Source organism: Melopsittacus undulatus, chromosome 8, assembly GCF_012275295.1.
Source record: "Melopsittacus undulatus isolate bMelUnd1 chromosome 8, bMelUnd1.mat.Z, whole genome shotgun sequence".
NCBI lineage: Eukaryota > Metazoa > Chordata > Aves > Psittaciformes > Psittaculidae > Melopsittacus > Melopsittacus undulatus.
Genome location: NC_047534.1, coordinates 702,070 through 727,432, shown reverse-complemented (window position 1 = coordinate 727,432; position 25,363 = coordinate 702,070). Strand labels below are relative to the sequence as shown.

General features: G+C 57.7%; 4 protein-coding genes across 4 annotated transcripts; 2 read left to right on the top strand and 2 right to left on the bottom strand.

Moving 5' to 3' along the window:
* Positions 1-4,493: 4,493 nt before the first annotated feature.
* NDUFAB1 (NADH:ubiquinone oxidoreductase subunit AB1) lies at positions 4,494-6,884 on the bottom strand. Its single transcript, XM_034065577.1, has 5 exons — positions 6,729-6,884; positions 6,495-6,614; positions 6,337-6,424; positions 5,271-5,382; positions 4,494-4,668 (listed from the first exon to the last, which is right to left on the bottom strand). Exons 1-4 carry the CDS (start codon positions 6,861-6,863, stop codon positions 5,291-5,293), a joined length of 435 nt encoding a protein of 144 aa, XP_033921468.1. The 5' UTR covers positions 6,864-6,884; the 3' UTR covers positions 4,494-4,668; positions 5,271-5,290.
* A 212-nt stretch (positions 6,885-7,096) lies between these two features.
* PALB2 (partner and localizer of BRCA2) lies at positions 7,097-15,607 on the bottom strand. Its single transcript, XM_034065727.1, has 12 exons — positions 15,532-15,607; positions 15,394-15,453; positions 15,208-15,289; positions 12,247-14,894; positions 11,668-11,751; positions 10,916-11,077; positions 10,373-10,458; positions 9,943-10,104; positions 9,665-9,781; positions 9,214-9,301; positions 8,114-8,262; positions 7,097-7,377 (listed from the first exon to the last, which is right to left on the bottom strand). The coding sequence occupies exons 1-12, from the start codon at positions 15,580-15,582 to the stop codon at positions 7,146-7,148; spliced, it is 3,921 nt and encodes a 1,306-aa protein (XP_033921618.1). The 5' UTR covers positions 15,583-15,607; the 3' UTR covers positions 7,097-7,145.
* A 44-nt stretch (positions 15,608-15,651) lies between these two features.
* On the top strand, positions 15,652-19,522 carry DCTN5 (dynactin subunit 5). Its single transcript, XM_034065709.1, has 7 exons — positions 15,652-15,732; positions 16,031-16,099; positions 16,603-16,721; positions 17,171-17,282; positions 17,489-17,591; positions 18,178-18,269; positions 19,271-19,522. The coding sequence occupies exons 1-7, from the start codon at positions 15,685-15,687 to the stop codon at positions 19,274-19,276; spliced, it is 549 nt and encodes a 182-aa protein (XP_033921600.1). The 5' UTR covers positions 15,652-15,684; the 3' UTR covers positions 19,277-19,522.
* A 704-nt stretch (positions 19,523-20,226) lies between these two features.
* PLK1 (polo like kinase 1) lies at positions 20,227-25,129 on the top strand. The gene is made up of 10 exons (XM_034065816.1): positions 20,227-20,707; positions 20,828-20,996; positions 21,100-21,244; positions 21,648-21,741; positions 22,151-22,370; positions 22,640-22,798; positions 22,896-22,973; positions 23,436-23,590; positions 23,944-24,126; positions 24,418-25,129. The coding sequence occupies exons 1-10, from the start codon at positions 20,300-20,302 to the stop codon at positions 24,622-24,624; spliced, it is 1,818 nt and encodes a 605-aa protein (XP_033921707.1). The 5' UTR covers positions 20,227-20,299; the 3' UTR covers positions 24,625-25,129.
* Positions 25,130-25,363: the final 234 nt, after the last annotated feature.

The window sequence follows — 25,363 nt, the reverse complement described above, 5'->3', positions numbered from 1 at the left end:
CCAGAAGTCACTGCCCACAGGACACCTGCACCGAGAGGGGGTCAGGGCTGGGGGGGCAGCACCATCACCCCCAGTACAGCCCCATGGCACTCACTGGCAGAGGGGGCCGCGGTCCCGAGCGTGGGTGCAGATGCCGTGGTTCTTGCAGTAGCCGCGGTGGCAAAGGGATGTGCATGTGGCATTCCCGTCCCCATGGGGCACACAGGTGAAGCCAGGTGGGCACATGAACAGTGTGGTGCAGGGATCCGGCTCTGCAGGAGCAGGATGTGACCGTGCCAGGGTCTGACCGTGCCAGGGTCTGACTGTGCCAACAGAGCCCACCCCGCAGCCCTGCACTCACCCAGAGCCGTGTGCCGCAGGATGGATGCGGTGCCCATCGTCAGCCGCGCACCACCGGAGCCCAGCACGGTGCTGAGCATCACACCCAGCCCCGGTACCTGCACGTGCTCTGCCATGAACAGTGCCTCGTACTCCAGCACCACACTGCCCTCCCTGCGGGGAGCCCAGGGGGACACATGGATCATCACCAGCGCATCCCATCAGTGCCACGGCACCGTGTGCCCCATGGCACCGTGTGCCCCATGGCACCGTGTACCCCATGGCACGGCTGCACCAGCACGCACCTGACCCCAGTCACCTCCAGCCGCAGGAAGCCAGGCAGGGGCATGAAGAGCGGTGTGACCTGTGGGGGAGCATTGAATGGGGCAGGAGCATTGAGTGTAGGGCAGGAGCATTGAGTGTGGGGCAGCCCCAGTGCAGCCCCACAGCCCCGTCCCATGCTCACCGTCCGGTTGAAGCTCTGCAGCAGCATCTGATGCTCACGGGATGCAGGGTCCTGCAGTGTGGGGCTGAACCCCATGTCCAGCACCAGCTCACAGGGGATGCGCAGGATGGAGGCTGCAGGATGAGATGGGGACAGGGTGACCCGGACCCACTCGTCCTCCTGTGCCCCCTGTGGGGTCCAACCCCCGGACCCACCTCTCAGCAGTGGCCGCTGATCCTCCACAATGAACACTTGGGGGGCTCTGCCTGTTGTGGTCGGTGGTGCTCTGGGGGTGTCAGCATCCGGGTGTCCTCCAGGGTCACTCGATGGCTGGACCAGGGCTGGGTCCCCTGCAGCTGTTGGGGACCCGGGGCCCCCACTGTGGCCCATGGTCCCCATGGAATCCCTGGGCTGCTGTGTGGGGCCTGGCGTCACGGTGGGCAGGTGAGTCAGCCCCAGCGCATCCCTCTGCAGCACAGCAGCACTGGGCTCTGGTGTGATGGTGCCCACATCCCTGAGCAGCGCTGGGCTGGCAGTGGTGGTGGTGGTGATGGTTGTGATGGTGACGGTGACGGTGGTGGTGGTGATGCCAATAGCAGTGGTTGGTCCCAGGGAGGTCTCAGGCTCGGATGGAGTCAGTGTCTGTGTCATCCCAGGGGCTGAGGGGGGGTCCGGGCTGCCCAGCTCCCAGCTCAGTGGTGCAGTCACTGCCCAGGGCCCAGCATCGCTCCCATCCACCGGGTCCCCCCCCAGGATCTGGGGTCTCTCCATAGCATCCCCACCAAAGCTGGTGTGGGGCAGCCGGAGCTCTGGGGCTGGGGGGGTGCCCGCAGTGGGGCTGAGCCCCAGGACAGCCCATCGGGTCCGTGGGGTTGTGGGCACTGTGGAGCTGTGGGCTGGGGGTGCTCGGGGGGGACCCCGGCTCTGCACTGCCCTGCCCGGGGCCACGGGGGTGAGGGGCAGCCCCGGGGGCCGGGTCTGGTGCATGGGGACGTGTCCGTGCCCAGTGGAACCCCTCATGTGGGGTGTCCCTGAGGGCTCTGGGGTCTGGTCCAGGGGTCCCCCCGGTCCGGGTGATGTCACCCCCGGGCTGCCGGTGCCGGTGGGGCCGGGCAGCCCCTGCCCTGTGCCTGCAGTGGGCAGCGAGGCCGGGTCCGTCCCCACCGCTGCGCTGGGCACGGGGTCAGCAGCACCCATGGGTGGCACAGAGGGGAGCAGGGCAGTGCCAGGACCCGGCAATGAGGGCTCCGTCACCGGCCACGGGTGGGAGGCAGCGCCCCGGCCCCCGGGCAGCCCCGGTGCCCCCCCCGGTGCCGCTCCCGGTGCCCCCCCCGGTGCCCCGGTGCGGGGCAGCAGCTCCCGCAGCCCTCCCTCCACGGGCCATGTCCCGGCTGTGCCCAGCTCCGTGTCCTGCCCCATCGCCCGCTGAGGGGGTGAGGGTCCCTGTGAGCCCCCCTGGCCCTGCACGGGAGCGGTGCCCGTCGGGCTCCATCCCCGCAGGGCTCCCGGGGACCCTCCCTGCCCCTCGGCACCAATGGGAACCATTGTAGGGGATGGGGAACGTGTCCCCGGTGTGGTCGTGGCACCTTCGGACACCGCGTGTCCTACACGGTGAGTGCCGGGGGGGTGTCCGGTGGCAGGAGCCGTGCTCGGTTCCCCAGCGGACGGGGTCCCTGCACTGCTCCCCCCTGGGCTCTGGCTGCCCGCAGGGAGCCGGGGGGCGGCTGCTCCATCCCTGCCTGCCCCGGGGCCTGTGGGGCTCCGCTGGGGGCCGGGGGCCTCGGCAGTCCCGGTGGGGGGCCCAGGAAACGGCAGCAGCTCAGCCCCTGCCCGCAGCCGCCCCACGGCCTCCGGTGCCTGCCCCACATCAGCTCCTCGCTCCGGATCTATGGGCAGAGGGAGAAGTGGGGGGCACTGGGCAGGGCTGACCCATGGCAGCGCCCCACAGCCGCCAGCTCAGCACCAACACACATGGGCAGCGCATGGTGCTACAGACGAAGGGTGCACGGTACCTGTGGGGCAGCGCTCCCCCGGCGCGGTGCTCGGGTGGGTGCAGGAGGCGGCAGTGACGGGTGTGGGGCCCATCTCGGTGCTCAGACAGGGGCAGAGCCGTGCACAGCACCCCAGGATCACTGAGGACAGAGGGGGGTGAGCAGCGGTGCCGGCACCGGGAGCTGCGGGTGCGGGCAGGGGCTCCGAGCCTCCCTCCATACCCACGGCCGCAGGTGAAGGGGATGCTCCAGAACCCAACCCCAGCTGGAAGCCCCCGCCCTCATCCCAAGGACCCGAACCGAGTCCTGCCCCACCGGCCCCGCTGCCCTGCCCTGCCCCACACCAGAACCGAGCCCCACACAGAACCTGCCCCAGCCCCACTGCGCACCCCGCGGCCCAACCGCTCCGAGCCGAGCATCCCCCCCAGCACCCAGCGCTCACCTGCGGCGGCCAAGAGCGGCCGGGACCGGAGCCGAGGCTGGAACCGGAGCCGGTGCTGGAGCCGTGGCCGGGTCCGCTCCATGGCGCTGCCGCGGCGGCCGCAGGAAGCCCCCGCCCGTTCCCGTTGCGGAGGGGCGGAGGCGGCGGCAGCCGCAGCCCCCGGCCCGGGTCCGCCCCAGCGGCTCCGCCCGCTCCGGGTGCGGGTCCCACCGGGGCAGAGGCTCCTGCGGCACCGGAGGCTCCGCGGCCCCTCCCTGGGAGGTGCTGAGGCACAGGGTGCCCAGAGAAGCTGTGGCTGCCCCATCCCTGGCAGTGCTCAAGGCCAGGTTGGACACAGGGGCTTGGAGCAGCTGCTCCAGTGGAAGGGGTCCCTGCCTGTGGCAGGGGTTGGAGCTGGAGGAGCTCTGAGGCCCCATTAACCCAAACCAGTCTGGGATCCATGAATCACCCAGGGCAGCAGCACCAACAGGACCAGCACCAGCTCACCTGGGCACAAAGGGACGGCTCCACAGCCACCATCACTCCCATCTCCAAGCAGGCACTGGGGAAAACCACCATGGATGTGGTGTCCAGAACCCCCCCAGGCTCCGGCTGCAGCCTGCTCAGGAGGTGTCAGGATGCATTTGGGTGAGGAGCAGCCCAGGACCCTCCACCAGCACCGGCCTCACACACACTGAAACCCTTTGGCAGCCGGGTGAGGGCTCGGGGAGGAAGCAGGGAACACGGGGGGCAAGCTCAGGCCCCACGTGCAGTGGCCACGGGGCCACATCCCACCCTGCTCCCCGTCCACGGCCAAGGGACCCATCACCAGCAGCACTCACTTGGCTGCGGTGCCTCTGACACATCCAAGTGGTTCTTGGCACGGGGAGAATTGTGCATGCTCCAGGAATAACTCATTCCTGCCTCGGGACAGGCTCAAAACGAGCAGCCCGAGCCCGGCTCACAGGGACACGGGTGGGATTGTGCTGCTCAGCAGCAGGAAACCCCTCTCCTCGTTGTTTTCCATCACACACAACTTGTTTTTACCGGGATGGAATGAACTGTGCAGGCAGCAGAAGGTGACAACGTCAGCAGCAAGGCCCAGAGCTCACAGACACATGAACAGCACAAGCTCTGTGGGAGACAGGATCAGAGCCTGTCTGAGCTTCAAGTGATGCCCAGTGCTTGGCTGATGGTGCCTTTACCCCCTAACAGCACACACTGTGTGTCCACTGCTCACCCCAGGGTGTCCCTCACCCACCACGACCCCCAGGAGCACAGTGGGATGGCAACACCAGCAGGGCAATGCCAACAACACTCCCCTGCTCTTGGGTATTTATTCCTTTTTTCCTTGTTTTCAAAGGACAACAGATTCAGACAGATTTAAATACAACGTCCAAGTACAAGGTTCAATGGAAGCAGCAGCAGCAGCATGGCCTATGCGTGCACGTCCCTCTGCTGCCCCCAGCCTGGGCCTGGCCATGAGACAGCTCCTGGGGAGGAAGAAAAACCCACGTATTTAGTATTCCATCAGGAAGACCCAGTGGTTTCAGGCACAAAAGCAGTGGGTCAGGCAGAGCCCACACCAGCTGGGCACTAAGAGCAAGCTGTGGGCCCACAGGGCTTTGGAATGGGCAGGATCTCACCTCGGCTCCAAGGCAAGGGGCACAGAGCTGATGTGGAGGCAGCCGCAGCAGCAGCAGGAAGGTGGCCCCATCTGCTGCCACGCTGGCCCCAGGCCAGCAGCTCATTTCCCCTCCAGCACCTCAGGGCAGGGGCTCCACTCCCCCCTTCCTGTTTCCTTCCCAGCAGGAAGTGCTGGGAGCTGCCATAGTGTGGCTGGAGGTGCCCCCCACACCCTAACCCCCCCCCATGGACTCCCATAACTGGAGCCAAACACCATCGACAGAAAGAGCTGTGGATAACCGAGTGCTTCAGGTGCCCCACAGCTCTCCCCATCCTCTCTCCAGCTGCAGGGAACCCCCCTCTGCTTTCCCCTGCCAGCTCCCTCCCAAGCCCTGCCTGCCCCATGGCCAAGCAGTGCTGGCCCCTCACACACTGCCCCATACACTCACAGGAGCACGATTCCACTTACTCAGCTCTGGAGAACTGGGTTTACTCATAAACATCCTTCTTATCTGCAATGTAATCTACAATCTCCTGTGGACACATTAACTTCTCAGCGTCTCCATCGGGAATCTCAAATCCTGGGAAGAAAGGGCACATACTTAGCTGGGATCAGCGGAAGCAGGAGCAAGGCTAAAGGAAGCTGGGACAGCACAGCCAGGGACACACAGCAGGGCCAGAGCCAGCACAGGGCTGATTCCTGCTGAGCTTTGCCCTGCTCAGCACCACTGCTGGGGCAGGGAGAGGCTGAGGCCCCTCACACCTCATTGGAGCCACCACCACCTTCACCAGAGGGGATGCTCTGGGCACATCCAGGCATGAGGCTCCTTGGTCAGAGTCTGCTGCCAGTGCCCCAACAGCCACCAGCTCATGCAGGGCCACAGCTGGGGACAGGGAGCACAGGGGCTCAGAACCACATCCCATCAAAAATACCTTCTCTTCCCAGCCCACAGCACCCAATGGCACACAAGGGAATGGAACAGAGCATCAGCAACTGCTCTGGAAGCCAAACGTGTGCCCAGGTTTAGAGAACAACCAAACCCCAGGATGTCTGTGACCCAGGGTGACAAATCAGGCAGAATGTCTGAGCTTTACATCAAAGCACAAAGAAGTCCAAAATGAAGTGAAAAGCAACTTGGAATATACATTGATAAGGCAAAATCACCTTGTTTGCCCATAACATCAAGTACTGAGGGTAAAAACCAACCTGGTGAGGAAAACCTGGGATGAGCTGTGATGTCCCAGGAGGAGCCACTGGGATCAGCCCTTGTGCTGTCCCCTCCCCATCCCCAGCAATGTGGGGAAGGTGCCTGGGGGCTGTGGGGAGAACAGCAGCACATGGACAGATGGGGAGACACCTCCCGAGTGCTGCGGGTACCACCAGTGACCGGCTCCCATTCTGACCCAGAACCACTCCATGCCTCCCAGTTACAGCATGGCAAAGCCACTGCTCCTGTCCACAGAGGAGCAGTGCCATGTGCTGCAGCTGCACCAGGGGATCAGCCACAAGCACCGTGTGCCCTGCTCGGACTCACCGAACTCATCCTCCATGGCCATGATGATCTCCACTTGGTCCAAGCTGTCCAAGCCCAGGTCCTTCATGAAGTGGGACTCCACTGTGAGCTATGGGAGCACAACCGTGGGTCAGGTGCCCGCGGCCGTGCCCTGCTCCCCCCCCCCGGCCCCCACTCGCCTTGTCGGGGTCGATCTTGTCGTACAGCTTGAGCACGTAGAGGACACGCTCCTTGATGTCGTCCAGGGTGAGGGGGGGCAGCTCGGAGAACCGGCGGCAGGGGGGGAGCGCCTGCGGTACCTGCAACACAGCGGTACCGGGCAGCGGAGGGAGCACCGGGGACAGCAGCGGGGGAAGCACCGGGGGCAGCAGCACCGCCCGCCCCCCCCTATCCCCGCCCGGCTCAGGCCTCACCTGCAGCTGCCTCAGCCTCAGCGGGGCCGGGGCCGCCGGGGCCCGCGGGACGCACCGGGTGAACGGGCGGAGCGCGGCGGGGCCCGCCCGGGGCAGCAGGCGGCGGGCACAGGCCGAGAGGACACGGGCCGCCATGGTGACCTGTTCCCAGCGTGCACCGCGCCGCGGCGGGGCGGAGCGGCACGGGTGCTCTCCCCCGGGGACAGCGGCGCCCCCTGGCGGCGCGGAGGACCGTCCGGTACGGCGCAGCAGCAACGGACACGGAACCGGTTTAAAGACAAAGCGTTTAATGGCACCGCGCACGCCCAGACACACGAGGCCCCGGTACCGGTGGGGCTGAACCGGTGTCCCCCCGCAGGGGTGCATCAGGCTGTCGGTACCGGTGGAGCTGAACCGGTGTCTCCCCGGAGGGGTGCATCAGGCTGCTCCAGGCTGCCGGTACCGGTACAGGCAGACGGTGCCATCCCGCTGCCCGGCCAGCAGGCAGGCACCGGTGCAGGCATCGGTGGTGGCCCAGCGGGCCAGTGCCCAGTCCCCGGCCGGGGGCAGCAGGGCCGTGCACCGGCTCAGGAGCAGGTCCCACACGGCCACGGTACCCGATGTCAGCACGGCTGCGGCCAAGGCACCCCTCACATCGCCCTCCAGGTACCTGTGGGCACAGACACAAGGGTCACACACCTGCAAGAGCACCAGCACATCACTTCTGAACCCAGCCAGGCCCAGTTACAGATGGACAGGGACACTTCAGCTGGCTGCAGGAAGCCAGGCTGGGTGATGGGTCACATCCGAGAACAAAGGATGTCAACACAACCCTCCCCCAGCCACAGAACACACTCAAAAACCACTCAAGATTGGGACCCGCTGGTGTCTGAGCACATCACCACAGCATCTCATAATGGTTGAAACAGCCTCTTTCCAAAAGGAAGAGAAGAGGAGGAAAAGGTCACTCGGATGCATGCAGCTGCTTAGCATAAATAAAGGTGGCAAAGCCTCTAACAGCAGAGCTCTGAGACAGCCCAAAGGTTTGGATCATCTCCTTTGAAGGCATTTTCTCAGGGGGTTCCCCTGTGAGCCCAGTTCCAGCATTCCCACAGTGACTGGTGCAGGGACGATGAAAGCACAAGCACACAGAAGCCTCACTGCAGAGCCCCAGGAGCACAGCCCCTCGCTGGGAGGCCAGGGTCAGCACAGGCTGGTGCAGGAAACAGGCAGGAAACAGCCAACACCCTCACCCTGCTCCAGCCCTGGAGCACATCCAAGGGCACAACGGATGCAGCCCCTTATCACCGGCAAGATGGCAAATGGATCCCTGCCAGCAGCACTGCCCAGCCCATGGAGAGATAGAAACCACCTCGAAGAGCTCTGGGAGCAGCCCCGGTACCTGCCTTCCAGTGTGCCCAGGTGGGAGGGAGGAGGCCATCACCCCCCTGCTCCTGGCTGTGCTGGGGTTGAACACCACCACACGGAACGCAGGGTTTCCACAGGACTCGCTCTCTTTGGCGTGTGGATGGCTCAACACCACGAACAGGAGGCCCTGATGGACACAGGAAAAATACATCATTAAAAACAACAGCAGGAGGGGAAAAAGCCTCGGAGAATTTTCCAGCAATTAATTGCTGCATTCTCTCTATAATCAAAGCCCCGTGGACAGTGATGCCTTATTTGTACTGAATGAAACAGGAATGGTTTACTTTCCTTATCAAGTTAGATAAAACCCAAAGCAGCTGCTGACTGATAAGGGCTGATGCAATGCAGGAGAATGACAGCTCAGTGACCTGGAGGATTTATGCGCTGATCTTCCTGCCTGAACAAGCCAGGCTTGCTGGAAGATGAAATTTCTGGGCCTCATTTTAATCCCTAAAAGCTTACAACTGAACAAGAATCCCATGCAAAGCAGCAGAGCAGAAACCTGCAGCTCTCAGAACAGCCACAGGCCAGCATAGAACACCCTCAAGGAAGTCTCCAAAGAGCGTGACTCAAACCACCATTATTGGACAATTCTTGCTCAAAAGGTTAAATGCCCACTGAAAACAAATCCTTGATCAACCAGAAACAACCATCAAGAAGCACAGCACAGAGGGAAGCAAGTGGGAAAGAACCATCAGTATAAAGCTTGGGGTTAAACAGTTATTGCCCTCGGGGTGAAGATAGATAATAATCACACTGATTTTCTGACAACAGCAGTTACTCAAGTATGGAATAGAAGAGACTTAACAAGCAGCAGGGCTGGGCAACAGCTCTCCTGCTTTCCTCCCTGCAAGGTGCTGCTGCTTTGGAATGTCTTTTGATGCATCACTCTCATTTTACCAGCACAGAGCAGAAAGCCAAGAATTTGAGGCAGCCAATGGGGCTCATTTCTCCTGGTTAACCCATCTGCCTTGCAAATACCTTCAGAATATCTAAATAGGGCTGGTATTTCAACCCATTGTAGAAACTCCAATCCCCCAGTTGGTCAATGCAGCATTGCCATATTTCATGTACGTACAGAGTCGGAATAGGCTCGATGGCAGATGGAAGCTGGGTAGGAATAACCAATGTGCATCTTCTTCAGCAACTGGCCTGTTTTCAGATTCCTGCAGCCAGGGGACAGACAAATTCTGACTGCATTTCCAGCCTCTACATGTCATTTCCTAAGCACAGTTAGGAAAACACCACTATGCAAGATGGACAGAGCTTTGGTTCCACATAAACCAAACTAACACATGAGACCACAAGAAGAGACACAATGAATATGGTGCAAAAGCAAGTGGACTTACAGCTGCACGGCTCATTCACCACCTACTGCACACAAGTTCAAGTGCCAGACCACAGGCCTGCTGACAATTGCTATTTCACAGGCAAAGCAGCAGCCAACCAACACCCCTACACTATTCTGCATCCACCTGTTACCACACACACCCATGACTAAACCAGTTAACAGCAAAGGAATCACTGACCAAATGACAATGCTGTTCACTGCAGTGGTGCCAACCAGGGCGTCCCTCATTCCTTCCACTTCAGCAAAAGCTGAAACAGTCTCTTCAGGAGGCATCAAAGTCTGTCCATCCCTGCTCCTGAACAGCAGAGTAACGAGTAAGAAGCAGCAGTCAAAATAGTGTGTTCTGTGCTCAGCACATCTCCAGAAAGAAGAGGAACCCAACACTCCTCTACACCCAAGATGTATCCTCACTCCTCCTCCACCTGCCCCACAGAGCATCCCAAACCCAGCACTCACCTTCCTGTCTCTGAAAAAGACACTATTTCCACGTGCTGCTCTTGCACAGCCCTACTGCTGCTGACCAGCCTCCTGTCCTTCAGCCCAAGGACAGCTTTTATGGTTCCAGTTCTCACTAGTGATTGCTTGAATGAGTCAGTCTCAGATGAATAAAGCAGGAGCCTAAATTAAGAGAAAGTCACACCTCATGAGAAGGAGAAACAGAACTCAATCATGCCATAGCATGTAAAAATGAACACTTTTAAACACCTTTAGGGATGGATAAACAGCTCTTTATAACCGATTTATAGAAACCCCTTCTATTTTCCAAGTGTTAAAGCAACTGAGAAAGCAACACATTAGTAAGGGATCATTTCTGCTGCCACATCAGAGGAGAGTTAAGCTGTGGCTATTCAGGGTGCAAAGGGCTGGTGAGAAATAAATACAAAACCTTATTTCTCCAATCTCCAGGTCTCCCAGTGCTACACACACGAGATTGCAGGAGTCTGGCAGAGGAACGATCTGTATTACAGGAATCTAGGACAGCAAAGCAAGGATTCAGTGTCACCCTTTGACTTCAATGTCATTTTCTAGAGTGATTCATTAAAATGATACAGAGCAGAGCTGATTTTCCCTTCTAAGGAAGCACACTTAGATTAACAGCTGAACTCTGGGCTGCTTGCCTGATCAAACAGCCTCTGTTGATGTGACAAAAAGCATCTCCAGGGAGTATAAGGGGAAAGCACATGAGCCAGTGGCTGAAGTGCAGGCACCATTCAGTACAAGAACCAAACTCCAGCAGATAACATGGGACCATACAGGTACTGGCCTCATCCACCAGCACTGCGAATCATTCTCCTCTGCTGCTAAGTGGAATGAAAAGGTTTATGCCACCAGAGAACTCCCCTTGCCCCCAACAGTACAAGCTCCTTGGGAACTCACACATGGCACAAGAAAGCTGCCCTGAACTGTAGAACAAGGACTGTGTTGGTACCTGTCCCAGCTGCCACGTGTAGACCTTTTCCCAGTGGTCGGGCCCCAGGGGTTTCCAGAGGGAGACAGAGCTCTCAGAGGCTGTCACCACACAGAGCTCTCTGCAGCCAGCTGCTTCCCACCACATGGTGCTCACATCCACGACGCAGGAGCTCGAACAGTCCTGCCCAAAGGAAAACAGGGCTGGTGGTTATCTAACCTGAGGACAACGCTTCACGTTCAGTGTGGGGAGAGTTGGAGGCTGCAACTTCATGCTTATGATGTTTAATTTTGAGGCACCCAGGAGAACGTGCTTGGTGGATTTCATCCTCAGAGCAAATACACTGCCTCACTTCACAAAAGTCACTTGTCCTTTGAAGAGTCAGGGCCCCAGCAGAGGCCTGAGCTCAGACAGGACTTAGGGTTAGTGCCCAACAGGTGACAGGAGGCTACAGGAGCCCCAGGGAGGCAACAGGGGTACAAGGGCTGAGATCATCTTACCTCGGGCCAAAGGAAAATGCAGCAGTTAATCCTTAAGCCACTTGCATGTGTTTAGAATTCATTATTCAGACACAAACACTGAACTCATCAGTCAGAAGGAGCTGAAGAGCAATCTAGCCCCTCAGCAGGCTTTGCCATGGGACACAACTGATCAAATCAGACAGCAATCTACTCTGTGCACATCCCCATTCTGCAGGTTTTAGTTCATTTTTGTTAAACTCACTACCACAGAGCGGCCACTGACTCAGTAACAGTTATCTGATGTTACCCCACCTTCAGCTTTGACAGAAGCTGCAAGCTCTCTTCTCCCAGGCCATCAGGCAGTACTGGAATTGACTCTTCTGCTACAGCTTTTTCCTGCACGGACAAGTAAAGAATGAAGATAATTCAACTGTGAAATCAGATTCAGCAGCTGCAAGAACGAGGCAGAAGTGTGAATTCTCTCTGTTGCTGGAGAGCCAAGGGACAAGCATCTCTTTGTGTACTTGCATGCCTTTGAAAACGCAGAAATCCCAGACAAGTTATTTCCAGGTTTCACCCGAAAATTATCTCTTATCATCACTTTGCATCTCAGCCTCCAGAGACAAGTCATTCCCTCAGTACCCATCCCACATACAAGTCAGCTCATCTCCTTTACCAAATCCTAGCTGAAAATGTTCCTGGAGGTGGACAACACTTTGTGGGTACCTGAAACTTTGTTCAGATCAAGCAGAACGTTAAAGAATTTGCTTTTGAGGTCAAAAGACCTCAGGCAACAGATGAGACCCAAACATGCAGTAGGTCAGCTAAAAGACAGCATGGGGAAAGGGGATTTGCCCACAAACCCACATGGGCACAGGCCCAGCTTGTTACCTGCTCAGGAGCAGCTCTGCCGGATCCCTGCTGTTTGCTCTCTGAGTGCTGGTGCTTCTCCAAGGCCACAGCCTCATCACATTCATTACTGGGACCTCTTTCAGCTTCTACAGGAAACGCTGTACCTCGTTCTTCCTCTTGTTCAGCAGATCCTGCACCACTGTGTTCCAAGTGCAGTGGAATGGCAGAGTCTTTGCATGCCCCATCCCGCACACCCTGTGCAGATGCTCCATTGGAGGGATGCAGGCTCGAAGGGATGGAAGGTGTGTCGGGGGACACGTCACACGCAGCCGGGGTTGCACCCACGACAGGGAACACACCTGAGGAAATCTGGGACTGAGTGGGAGCAGCACCTAAGACAATCCCCATGGGAGTAAAGAGCAGTTCGTGGGTGGAAAGCTCCTTCTTGGGAGCTGGGCTTTCTGTGTGAGGTGACTTGGGCAACCCAGCTTTGAAAGGTGAAATCAGATCACTTCTGAGACATCTCTCTTCTGGAGTCACTTGTGCATCCTGTGTGTCCTCTGCGGCCACTCCACCTCCAAACACACTTGGAACAAAAGCTTCCAAGTCATTCACAGGGGAAGATTCTAGTTTCTCTTGTTTTAGTAGCCCAAACTCCTCATCAGGCAAGTGGAAGTCCCTGACGCCCAGCCTAGAGCCCAGCCACTGGAGGCTGTGGAAGGAGAAGAGAGAGCCACAAGTATTGAGGTCCACAGCAGGGAGGCCAAGAGGAGCAAGACCCTCAGGACCCTCAGGACCTTTTGCCACGTGCCCTCCTGCTCTCTGCCTCACAGCACAACGCAGAGAGCGGTGCAGGGGGACGTTAACCACGGGGAGCAGCTCAGCCCTGCAGGCTCCGGGTACCTGCTCCTTCCCCACAGGCTCTCCTGGCTCTCCATCAGCCTGGCACACAGGGAAGTTGGCTTCCAGGTCTCCTGTGTGGATGGGAGAAGCTCCATTCCCCGCATGCAGAGAATCACTGTTCTGAAGTAGACTTTGAGGCTGTTCTAACAGAGTCTTAAGGCACTTGTCAAGCACTTGGCTGCCCACTGGAGCAGGATCCACACTCCTCGGCTGTACAGCACCAGGCACTCCTGCCTCTGTAGCCCCAAGAGCTGCAGCAGCAGAGAACTTGCTCTCATCTGAAGGTGGCTTTTCCAGACCCACATCACAGTTTCCCTTTGGGCTCTGACACTCATTTGGCAGCAGACTGCTGCCTTCCCTTGCCACTGTGAGATCCAGGCTCTCGATGAGCTCTGGTGACACCAGATGCACGGGGGACCTGCTGGCAGACTTTCTTCTTCCCTTCTGCCTCCTCTGTGACTGTCTCCGATCTTGCCCTGTGCCAGTGATACTGCTCTGGGAAATGGATCCAGGGGAAATGATGCTACCACTGGAGGCAGCAAGAGATCCCTGAGGACTACCTGCATTTGCTGGGTCATTTTCTGCCCCAAGGCAAGGGGATGGCACCATCCCCGACCCCAAATCATTTTCAGCTCTTTCCTGGGAGGGCTGATCCGAATTTGCATCTCCGAGTTTGCACTTACTTCGCTGACCCTTCTTGCTCCTGCCCAGCTGGCTGAGGATGACAGCATCGAGGTCCACCTTCCTCTGGCAGCTGGACATGCGCCGAGTTGTCCTGACATAGTATTCAACCGGGAAGAGAAGCCCTTCAACCACCGTGCATGAGCTCAGGGTGCTTCCAGGGGCTGCCACGTCCTCCAGAGGAGAAAGTCTCGACTGGATTTCAAGCTGTTGCTTCTCCAGTTCTTCAACACCGTCCAGAGCAAGATCTGCTGGAAAGGGATCTAAGCTACCAGCATCACTCTGATTCCCCACGTGGCTTTTGCTCTCGTTAGTTACAGTCTTATTTCCATCAGGAGACAATGCCTCATGTCCTGACATTAAATCCAAGAGCCGACGCAGTTCCCCCTGATCATCACACACACTCTCACTGACCGTTTGGCTGATTATAGTGGGGGATTCCTTTCCTCCATCGGCACTGTTGTCAACTAAAGCAGAGTCTCTGTTCTCTGAACACAGCCATGCAGGCTCAGGGCTGTCAGATGAGGGCACAGCACCTGGCGACCTGGGCTGCCAGACACTGCTGCTGTCCTGCAGTGCACATGGGAAGAGCTCAGGTGCTCCTGGAGGGACAGAGCCTTGTGTGACTCCTGATGCTGCACTGGGAGGAGTGGAACCGTTCTCTTCTCTCTGCACCAGTGCTGCTCCTGCTGCTGTCAGAGCCGTCTCCTCCGTGGCTGAGGCACTGCTTCGCCTGAACACTGGAGACCGCAGCTCCCCTGTGCTGGCAATCCGGTTTGCCACCGTTTCACCAGTGCTGCCGAGAGGCACATCCCGCACCGATCCCCCCGATGCTCGAGCCTTCGCCCGTCTCCTCAGCCTCAGCAGGCTCCTGGAGCTTTGGTGTTTGTTCTCCTCAAGGGTAGGCCTGGTAATCCTGGCACACATCATTTCCTGGCTAGCCTGTATGCTCTCTGCCTGTGAGCTGTGCTGCAGGCCGCCCTCGGGAGCGTGTCTGGATGCACCAGATGTTTGCTCCTGTGTGCCGAGATCGGAGCAGGGCTCAGCCTGTAACTGTGAGGTGTCATGTTTGTCAGCACCGGGAGGTTCCGTATCTCTAGAACCTGCAGGAAACAGTGTCATTCACACACGTAAAGTACTCCCAGCAAAGTCCCAGCCCAGCAGGACATCACCCAGTAAAGCCAGAAGACTTCTGGGAGCAAAGCACTGGGATCTTAGGGCCTGGACCTGGTGAGGAGGGAGGAGAGGGGACGGCAGGGCCATCATGTGGGTATGGGGGCAGCAGAGCTGGGCCTGTCTGCAGGGCAGGCTGCAGGCACGGAAGGGCAATAGGGGCCGATGGGGGCTGTTCCTGACCCCCGGTCCCATTGGATACATGGGGCCGCACCGCAGCTCCTGTTGCTCACCAGCTCCTACCTGTGGGGCTGGGCTCCCTCCGGTCTCCTTCCGCCGCCGTGTCCCGGCTGTGGCTCCTGGCGCGCTCTGCTCGCCGTGCCCGCTGCACACACACACACACACACACACACACGGCACCGGTGGGGCTCACACCGGGCTCCTGACACCGTAACCGTGCCCGGCTGAGCCCCATCCCGTCCCACTCACCCGCAGCCGGCTGACGGTCTCGCTGTACTCCCTCCGCAGCAGCGCCAGCTTCTCCCGCAGCTGCAACACACAACACACCGGGCTCGGACCGGGCTCACACCGAGCTGCTCACACCGCCGCCCCGTCCCGTTCCGGTACCTGCTCCCTCTGCGAGCCGCTGAGGGCCCCGCCGCCCGCCGGCTCCTCCATGGCCGCCCCGCCGGGCCCTGCGTGCCCATGGCAACGGCGCCGGAAGCGCGGCGGGCGGAGGCCGTGACGCGCCGGAAGCGGCCGTGCGGAAGCGGAGCGGCCATGGAGCTGAGCGAGATGCTCTACAACAAGTCTGAGTACATCGAGACGGTGCGAACGGGAACGGGAACGGGGACGGGACGGGAACAGGGACGGGATGGGAACGGAACGGGAACGGGACGGGAACGGGAACGGGATGGGAACGGGAACGGGACGGGAACGGGATGGGAACGGGAACGGGACGGGACGGGACGGGAACGGAACGGGAACGGGACGGGAACGGGAACGGGATGGGAACGGGACGGGAACGGGAGCAGCGGGGGCCGAGGGGCAGAGCGGAGCTCGCTGAGCCTGGCAGCGGTGCCGGGGTCCGGAGGCGGCCGCACTGACCCGGCCCTTCTCCCCGCAGGCCTCCGGTAACAAGGTGAGCCGGCAGTCCGTGCTGTGCGGCAGCCAGAACATCGTCCTCAACGGCAAGGTAGGCACCGGGAGCCGTCCGCACCGCCCCGGGGTCATCCGCATGCAGCTGAGCATGGTACCGGGCTCTGTTCGGCACTGAGCGGGCTGGACAGAGCCGTGGGTGGCAGGGGATGGCGTGGGATGTCCCTGTCCCTGTCAGCGGGGGGTGGACTGGACGATGTTAAGGTCCTTTCCAACCCAAACCGTTCTATGGTTTACCGTTCTTAGAGGCTGAAGGGAGTGATGGGAGAGATGAGGTGGTTTGTCTGGACACAGATTGCAGCTAAAAGTCTTTTCTGGAGTCAGTTTAGAGTTTGGGGAACATAAAATGGCTGTGGGGGTTGGTCTGTGTTGAACTGAGACCTTCATCCTCCCTTTGCTTTGGTGTCAGTTTCTGTTGACTGAAGGAGCTGTCTGTAAGGTAACGGGATCTCGCTGGAGCAGCCCGACCTGTGCCTGAGTCTGTGCAGTCACTGGGATCATGCACAGGAACCGGAGCTCATTCATGTCTTCTCTTTGCAGACAATAGTCATGAACGACTGCATCATCCGCGGTGACCTGGCGAACGTCCGGGTTGGCAGACACTGTGTGGTGAAGAGCCGCAGCGTCATCAGGCCACCCTTCAAGAAGTTCAGCAAAGGGTAAGGGTCTCTTTCCTTTAGGGAGCTGGGGTTAAGATCCATGGGCTGCAACACCTGCCCTGGCTTGGCTGAGGTGTGTGTTGGGAGGGCAGTGTTCCTGGTGCAGCAATCCGCACTAATACATCCCTCTAAACCTGGGTTTTCCTCAGAGTTCCTGCTCTGCCTTGATGGTTTGCGTTTCTTCAGCCCATAACATGGAGATATATGGGACATGCTCAAATAGCAAAGTGAATAATGTGTTTCACTTGTTCTTTCTGTATGCACAGCCTGTGCCTGTTGCTCACTTGGGCCATCCTTTGGGAAGAGATGAGAAAGGCTGGTTACTGTTCTGTTGTCAGCACCACCTCTGCCTCTGGCAATCCAGCAGGAGACAGGAGACTCCACAGTGTGATTTGGGGTCTCACAGTGTTGAGGATCAGTCTGTTCTACAAATACCTCTCCTCTTGCAGGGTGGCTTTTTTCCCTCTCCACATTGGTGATCATGTCTTCATAGAAGAGGACTGTGTGGTCAATGCAGCCCAGATCGGCTCCTATGTCCACATAGGCAAGAACTGTGTCATTGTGAGTGCCATTTCCCGGTCTTCTCCTTAAGCTCTGGAATACTGTTGAGGCTTTGTAAGCACAGCTTCCTTCCACAACCTCCTCTTCCCTCCCCACTTCTGCTTTCCTTAATACAGAATGCTTTTAGCACTTAAACTTGTGGAAGTTTAGGTACCTCCTCAGTCAGAAGCAAAAGCAGAGTGTTTTAAGCATAATCTCTGTTTTAGGGCCGCAGGTGCGTTTTGAAAGACTGCTGCAAAATCTTAGACAACACAGTCCTACCTCCTGAAACAGTCGTCCCACCGTTCACGGTGTTCTCGGGCTGCCCAGGTACACTCCCTTTACTTGCACAGAAGTGTGGATAATGTGGATGTTCTTGTTTTAAGTGGAGATTGCTGTGATTGACTTGCCCATTAGCATTTAGTGCCTAGAAATAAAGGTATGGGGCACTTGGTGAGCTGAAGAGTAACAATCGTAACTTGCTCCTCCTCCTCCTGTGGTTTGTGATTTTGCAGGAGGTTCAGTGGTTCAGACTGTAAGAAGACCACTGGCTCCTTATTCCTATGTTAGTAGGGAGGGAGGTATGTTAAACTGCTGTTTAGTTTAGTTCCTGCCCATCGACCTGTCTATGCTGGAGACCTTGCTGTACAAACTGAACGCTCCATCATTTATCTTCTGATGGTGCTTTGTGGGGACCAGTGGGAGCTGGAAGGACCCAGCTGAGCAGCCTGTCTGCCCTGGGGGTACAGTGGGAACAACCATACTGTGTAGCTCCACTCCAGAGACAAGTCCTTTGCTGTTCCATTTGCATTTACCTACAGTTCAGTCCAGGTGGCTGATTGAATGTTGAAGACAAACTTCCTTTCTGTTTTCTCCTGCAAGAACACTGATGTCCACACTCTTGTTCTTCTTCCAGGGCTCTTCTCTGGGGAACTCCCTGAATGCACCCAGGAGCTCATGATTGATGTTACAAAGAGCTACTACCAGAAGTTCCTGCCACTCACGCAGGTCTAGTAGCCCATTTCATGTCTCAGAGCAGTAAAGGCACTTGGGAGCATTCTGGGGGCAGGGAGAGGGGTTGTTCAGTGAGACCAGGTCTCAGCCCTCACTGTTCTGAGCACTCTGTGAGTGTTCCTCAGCACTGACGGTCTGGCCAAGCAGCCCTTCCTGAAAGCTGCTGTATCCTGTGGTTTAACCTTTGTGTGCTCATTTGGGTGTCATTCATTCCATGTCGTCTGAATCGTTCCAGGTGGGAAAGCTGATACTGCTCCCTTTGGGGCAGCACTTCTTCATTGCAGATGGGGAACAAGGCTAGAAGCAGTGTGCATCCTCGAGCAGGACTCTGTGGGTGATGGGTGTGTTGGGGCAGTTCCTTAACGTAGATGCAGTGCTTTCCACTGGCAAAATAGGTGCTGCTCTGTAGGGCTGTGAGTTGAGGTGGATGGCCTCTGCCTTTCCTCCCTGTGGACTGAGATTCATTGTTCATCACCTGCGGATTGGCTTTAGGACTTTTGGCTGACATTGAAACCTGTCTCTCCATGCCCTGCCTGACAGGACACTTCATAGCTTTTAGCTCTTGAAGCTCTCGCCTGTCACGCAAGGTTCTCATTCATGTGGCCAGTGCATGCTCTACTTCCTGAGCATTGTAGACCATAAAGAGCCAAAGGGCTTTGGGAAGAGGATTCACTCAGAGCTCGGCACAGCAGAACTAGGGTAATTAAAAGCAGGAAGCAGAGGTGGGTGAGAGAATATGGCAACTGTCCCCATTTATTCCCCAGTGTGTATATTTGCAGTAAGCTCTTTGGTGCTTTTCTGCATCATTAAACTTAAGGAGGAGATTCAGACTTCCTGGAAGGAGTGCACATTCCATTTCTGACACTGAACAGAGCAGGAGCAATTCTTGCTGGGAGCAGCTGACACTGCATGTACCTGACCCAGTACCAGACAACTGACTGAAAATGATGTGCCTGCTCTGGCTGTAGCTAAAGCTTTGCATTGTCCTTCCCTAGGTTTAAAACTGGCCTCCCACCTGTTGTAGTTATAGCAGCTGAGGCTGGGATATGTATTAGTGATGCAGAAGGTGCATGGTTGCGACACCAGCAGCCCTGAGCCTTCAACCATTTACAACAAAGTGCTGATCCACCTCAAGCAGCAACAGCTGGATCAGCGTGCAGTAACCACGGTTAAGTGTGCAGCCACTGACTGCTCTGTTTGTATTGTTACTGTGTGTAAATTAAAGCCTCTCAGTTGTTCAAGCCATGCAAGGCTGTGACTGTGAATCAAACTTCAGACCAGGTGGAGGTTTCTGCTGTTTCCCAGGCACATGAGCTGCAGGCTCTTGTGTTCTGGTTGTTACCCACTGTTACAGTGCCTGTGGGTCAGAAAGGGAGGTGCAGCGTGAACCCGTTGCCCCCGAGCTGGTGGCTTGCACCCACTGATGGCCCCATGCGAGACTCCTAAATGAGACTTTTACAAGGGCCTGTAGGGACAGGCCAAGGGGAATGGCTTGAACCTGCCCGAGGGGAGACTGAGCTGAGCTCTGAGGCAGAAGCTGTTCCCTGTGAGGGTGCTGAGGCGCTGGCACAGGGTGCCCAGAGAAGCTGTGGCTGCCCCATCCCTGGCAGTGCTCAAGGCCAGGTTGGACACAGGGGCTTGGAGCAGCTGCTCCAGTGGAAGGGGTCCCTGCCCATGGCAGGGGTTGGGGATGGAGAAGCCCCCAGAGCACAGCACTGCAGGGAGGGGGATCCCCTCTCTCCTCCTACCGGGTGCACTGTGCCCCCTTACCCGAGCCCGTCCGTTACCGGTAGGGTCCTACTCACCCCAACCCCACCGCGTGTCCCACCGGCCGCTAACGGCCTTTAAAGCGCATCGCTCCCATGGTGCCCCGCGCCGCGCGTGGAGTTTAAATCCTCCGGGCCAATGAGCAGCGGCCGCGGTAACGATCGGGAGCGGCGTTTGAATCGGCTGTGCCCGTTCTGCGCCTGCGCCGCCGGTGTCCCGTCCGCTCCCGTTGCGCTCACGGCTCGGTCGGGCACGGAATGAGTGCGGCGGGGGGTAAAGCGGTGCGGGCCATGGCCCGACCGGAGCCGGTGCGGACGGGGACCAGGGCAGAGCCTGCCCGCACCGGCAGCTCCGCGGCCGCGGCACGGAGCGAGGTACCGAAGGTGCTGGTGGACCCCCGGAGCCGGCGCAGCTTCGTGCGCGGCCGGTTCCTGGGCAGGGGAGGCTTCGCCCGGTGCTATGAGCTGGCGGAGACCGAGAGCCAGGAGGTGTTCGCGGGGAAGGTGGTGCCCAAGTCGCTGCTGCTGAAGCGGCAGCAGAAGGAGAAGATGTCCATGGAGATCGCCATCCACCGCAGCCTGGCGCACCGGCACGTCGTGGGCTTCCAGGGCTTCTTCGAGGATGATGACTTCGTCTACGTGGTGCTGGAGCTCTGCCGGCGAAGGGTATGGGGCTGGGGGTGGTGGGACCCGCTGGGTGGGGGGTGTGGGTCGGTGTTCACGGTACTGATTCCCCCCCCTCCCATTGATTGTCCCCCCGGTGCTGACCGCACTGTCCCCCCACAGTCGCTGCTGGAGCTGCACAAGCGGCGGAAGGCGCTGAGTGAGCCCGAGGTGCGGTACTACCTGCGCCACATCATCCTGGGCTGCCAGTACCTGCACAACCAGCGCATCATCCACCGCGACCTCAAGCTGGCCAACCTCTTCCTCAGCGACGACATGGAGGTGAAGATCGGTAGGTGTCCATGTGTGATGTCCTCCCCATGGCTGCCCCCATAGGACCCCACCCCGGGGACCAGCCATTCAGGGCACCACCACTCAAACCCTGTCTTCCCCAGGTGACTTTGGCCTGGCCACCAAAGTAGAGTATGATGGTGAGCGGAAGATGACCCTATGTGGGACCCCCAACTACATTGCTCCAGAGGTGCTGGGCCAGAAGGGGCACAGCTTTGAGGTGGATATCTGGTCCATCGGCTGCATCACGTAAGTTAAGGTTCCTCTTGTATAGCTATGGGCTGGGCAGTTGGTCCCTGTGGTCCTGCTCCTTTGGCTACTCCAGGTTTTGGTGTGAGCAGAAGCTCCTCATTGTGTCCAGAGCCCTGATGCCAGCAGCACACCCTGCGCTCCACAGGCACTGGTGCCGCTGTGTCTGCACAGCATGGCTGTCTTGAGGCATTTACCAAAAGCCTGTGATTCCTGTTCCAGACCCTTCTCCAGAGGGTGCCAGGCTCCACCTTCCCTTTGGGCAGCAACCAGGCCCTGTCTGCACCTCTGCCTGTGCAATCCTGAGTGTGTTCCCTCTGCTAGGGAAGTCCCAGGGTGTACTTAGGAGGAGGTCACAGTGCACAAGCCCCAGAGTGATCCCCTTTTGTCTGTTAACACACAGGTACACTCTGCTGGTGGGGAAACCACCCTTTGAAACGCCTTCTCTGAAGGAAACCTACATCCGAATCAAGAAGAACCAGTATACTATTCCCAAGGTATGGTCCTTGTGAGTGGATCTCACCTTGCAGCAGTTCCTGGTCAGCCTTCCGCTGCCCATCCTATTTCTAGCACTTAATGGTCTCTCATGTAATGGTGACCCCAGAGTGCTGTGAAGGGGCTGTCTCAGGTCATGGTGGAGTGAGCCAGCAGCTCCTGTCCCTCAATCTAGCGAAAGCCTGAGCTGGGCAATTGGTGTGTGGGGTTTAATGGATGTGTTCAAGTCCATGAGTCCTGGGCCAGGTCCCAGCTCATCCCACTGCTGTGAGTTCTCTTGCTAACATCAGTTGGCTCCAGGCTTTACACACTGTTGGGAGCAGTGCAGGAGCTCTCCTCCAAGTGGAGTTCCCCTGGGTTATGCATCCCCTCATGCACGTTGTCCCCTAACCCTTGTCTCTGTCTCCTCAGCACATCAACCCCGTAGCTGCTAACCTCATCCAGAAGATGCTGAGGTCTGACCCTGCCACCCGCCCAACAATCGACGAGTTGCTGAATGACGAGTTCTTCACGTCTGGATACATCCCCAGCCGCCTGCCCACCAGCTGCCTCACCATTGCTCCTAGGTTTTCCATTGCTTCCAGTGGGCTTGAGCTGGGCGGGCGAAAGCCACTGACTGAGATCAACAAAGGTAAGTGTGAGCCTTTGGAGGTGGGGCTGGGCTGCAGCAATGTCCAAACGAGTCCATGGGGATGTGGTGATCCCTCACCTCTTATCCCAGGTCTTAAAACCTGGAGCATTCTGTGAGCAAGAGAGGTCTCCTCACTCTGCCCAGCACCAGAGCAGGGAGGAGGTGCCAGCTCTAGCTATGTGTCATGTTCTCTAAAGCTGGGTAGGATGTGCATCTGGTGCCTATAGGAACCTGGTCACTCATCCAACACCTTCTCTTTCCTGGACCAGGACGAGACACCCCAGCACTGGAGAGCCTGCCAGAGAAGGAAGATGTTGCAGCGCTGCGGGAGCTGGGAGATGCTGTTGACACCCATTTAGCTGACATGTTACAGCAGCTGACTGCAGTCAACCTGGCCAAACCCTCTGAGAGACTGGTGGTGAGGCAAGGTGAGTAGCTGCTTGCCTTCCTTTGGGCATTGCCTGCTCGCTGGGGTGCACAGGGTGCTGTGGAATGTCACCTAACAAACTCCTTTCCTCTTTGCAGAAGAAGCTGAGGACCCAGCCTGCATTCCCATCTTCTGGGTTAGCAAATGGGTGGACTACTCGGATAAATATGGTTTAGGTAAATGACATGGGGGCAATGTTTCAGCCTTTCTTAGTCTCTGAAGAAGCTGGGGAAGGTTGGGTTTGGGCATTGCACAGGTCTGGGGCTTTAGTCAATAGCATATGTGTGAGATTGCTGCCAGAAACATTACCAAATCATAAGTGAATCCAGACCAGCGGTCACTGAGCATCAGCCCTGGCCACCTTAGGGTGGGAGGTGGCTGTCAGCTGGGTGAGATGGCTGATGAGGGAGCACAGGCACCCACTGCAGCAGCTGCAGTTGTTTCTGCAGCAGGGGATGCATTAGGGAGGGATGACATATCCAGAAGACCTCACCAAACAGGAGACTCTTTAGACCTGGCAGGGCCTTGGGGGGGTGGCTGTCAGGAAACCCCTGGATGATACAAGCTGCCTTTGTATTCCACACAACCCATGGTCCCATGTATTTGAAGGCCTAACAGGCAGCTCCCTTTTGCACTAGGTTACCAGCTATGTGACAACAGCGTTGGAGTCCTCTTCAACGACTCCACTCACCTGATAATGTACAGCGATGGGGACAGCTTGCAGTACATCGAGCAAAAAGGCACCGAGTCCTACTTCACTGTGAGATCCTACCCGTCTGCCCTCAACAAGAAGGTCAGTCTGGGGGCAGGAGCCTTGGCTGGTGATACTGATGCCATCCTCGCTGGGCTTTGGCAGGGGGGCCAGGGAGAAGCAGCTGTAACTCAGGGTCACTAGTGTTCTGGCTGGTAAAACACAGCCCCAAGGGCAGACACCAGCTCCGAGTGTTCATTTCTGTTGCTGTCTGAGGCTCCTTTCTGAGCAGCTTCAGAGGAATAAGTACTTGTGTGACTTGGTATCACCGACCACATTAACTTTGAGTGTCAGGGTTTGCAGAGCCTTGTGCATTGGCACCTCGGGCTCTGAGCTGTGCGGAGGCTCTGGGTCTGTGCCCCCCTGAGCCTGCTCACAGCCTCTCCCACCTGCAGGTAGAGCTATTGAAGTACTTCCGCAACTACATGAGCGAGCACCTGCTGAAGGCAGGTGCCAACATCACCCCTCGGGAGGGGGACGAGCTGGCCCGGCTGCCCTACCTGTGCACGTGGTTCCGCACCCGCAGAGCCATCACCCTGCACCTCAGCAACGGCACTGTGCAGATCAACTTCTTCAAGGTGAGGCTCCTTGTGTTGTTGGGGCTGTAGCTCCAGTGCACACAGTGATGGGGGGGCAGGAGGAGGGCATGGCCGGTGAGCTCCTTGCTTCCACTGTGGGTATGTGTATGCCATGCAGACCCTCCTTGCCTGTGAAGGGCTGTATCCAGCAGGAGGGAGGCTGTGCACAGGGGTTGGGCACATTGATGTGTTCCTCTTTGCTGCATCTCCTGAATGTGGGATGCCCCATCTGCTGCTGAGATGCTCCTCAGGAGCAGAGAGCTCAGGGTGACCATGTGTTCTCTCCCACAGGACCACACCAAGGTCATCTTGTGCCCTCTTATGGCTGCTGTCACGTACATAGATGAGAAACGGGACTTCCGCACGTACAAGCTGAGCCTCATCGAGGAGCACGGGTGCTGCAAGGAGCTGGCCAGCCGGCTCAGCTACGCTCGCACCATGGTGGAGAAGCTCCTCACCTCCAAGTCTGGCTCAGCTGCTGTGAAATCCTCTGCTTAGACCTTGTTCTTGATGGACTCCACATCTGTGCCAAACCATCCTGGCTGTGGATGGGGAGGTCTGGTAGCATCCCTGCTCACACTCCCCCTTCACACAGCTGGGCTCCCACCCCAGCTATGGTCTGGTTGCCATAAGGAAGTGCCTGATGCTGTGGGAACAGCGTTGTTCACTCTGGTACCCAAAGGTTTCATGCTCCCCATTTCTAATAGGAAACATTTTTAACTGCATACCTAGTGGGGTTGTTTTATAACTTCCCAAAGCTCAAAAAACACCTTTGATGCTCCTGGGCCTTTTGAGAGCAGAGCATGGGGAGAGCAGAGCTATCGTGTACGTTATTTGTACACGTCTGTGTGGCCTTTGTTCCCTTTTGAGACATTCGGGTAAGCTATTTAACATGCCCAGGGTGAGACTGAGCAACCAGCCTTTTAAAACCAATTACTCTACATGAAACCTCAACTTTTGTATATTGCAGAACTTGAATAAAGACTGTTTGGTGTACTGTCCAGCCTGGCCTGGCTCCTGTGCCTTGCTGGGGATGAGAGCAGTGCCTTGCTTCTGCCTTCCCATCCAAGTAAGAGCTGTGCTCTGTCTGAGCTCATGCTCAGTGCTTACTCCTCACTGAGCTCCACCTCGACAGGGCAAGAGGCAAATGGGGTGATGGAAGATGTGGGGAGGGGGTTAAGTCATTCTGGGAGATGCTTCTCATGAACTTGGTAGGGTTAAGTTACTGTCCTAGTGC

Coding starts and splice junctions, on each gene's coding strand:
- NDUFAB1 (XM_034065577.1), bottom strand. CDS start 6,863: ATGGCGGCCCGTGTCCTCTCGGCCTGTGCCCGCCGCCTGCTGCCCCGG. Junction 6,615..6,728: donor TGAGGCTGAGGCAGCTGCAG/GTGAGGCCTGAG, acceptor GCTGTGTTGCAG/GTACCGCAGGCGCTCCCCCC. Junction 6,425..6,494: donor ACAAGATCGACCCCGACAAG/GCGAGTGGGGGC, acceptor GTGCTCCCATAG/CTCACAGTGGAGTCCCACTT.
- PALB2 (XM_034065727.1), bottom strand. CDS start 15,582: ATGGAGGAGCCGGCGGGCGGCGGGGCCCTCAGCGGCTCGCAGAGGGAG. Junction 15,454..15,531: donor GCGGCTCGCAGAGGGAGCAG/GTACCGGAACGG, acceptor TGTGTGTTGCAG/CTGCGGGAGAAGCTGGCGCT. Junction 7,378..8,113: donor CCACCTGGGCACACTGGAAG/GCAGGTACCGGG, acceptor CTGTGCCCACAG/GTACCTGGAGGGCGATGTGA.
- DCTN5 (XM_034065709.1), top strand. CDS start 15,685: ATGGAGCTGAGCGAGATGCTCTACAACAAGTCTGAGTACATCGAGACG. Junction 16,100..16,602: donor ACATCGTCCTCAACGGCAAG/GTAGGCACCGGG, acceptor TTCTCTTTGCAG/ACAATAGTCATGAACGACTG. Junction 16,722..17,170: donor TTCAAGAAGTTCAGCAAAGG/GTAAGGGTCTCT, acceptor CTCCTCTTGCAG/GGTGGCTTTTTTCCCTCTCC.
- PLK1 (XM_034065816.1), top strand. CDS start 20,300: ATGAGTGCGGCGGGGGGTAAAGCGGTGCGGGCCATGGCCCGACCGGAG. Junction 22,799..22,895: donor GAGACTGGTGGTGAGGCAAG/GTGAGTAGCTGC, acceptor TCCTCTTTGCAG/AAGAAGCTGAGGACCCAGCC. Junction 23,591..23,943: donor CGTCTGCCCTCAACAAGAAG/GTCAGTCTGGGG, acceptor TCCCACCTGCAG/GTAGAGCTATTGAAGTACTT.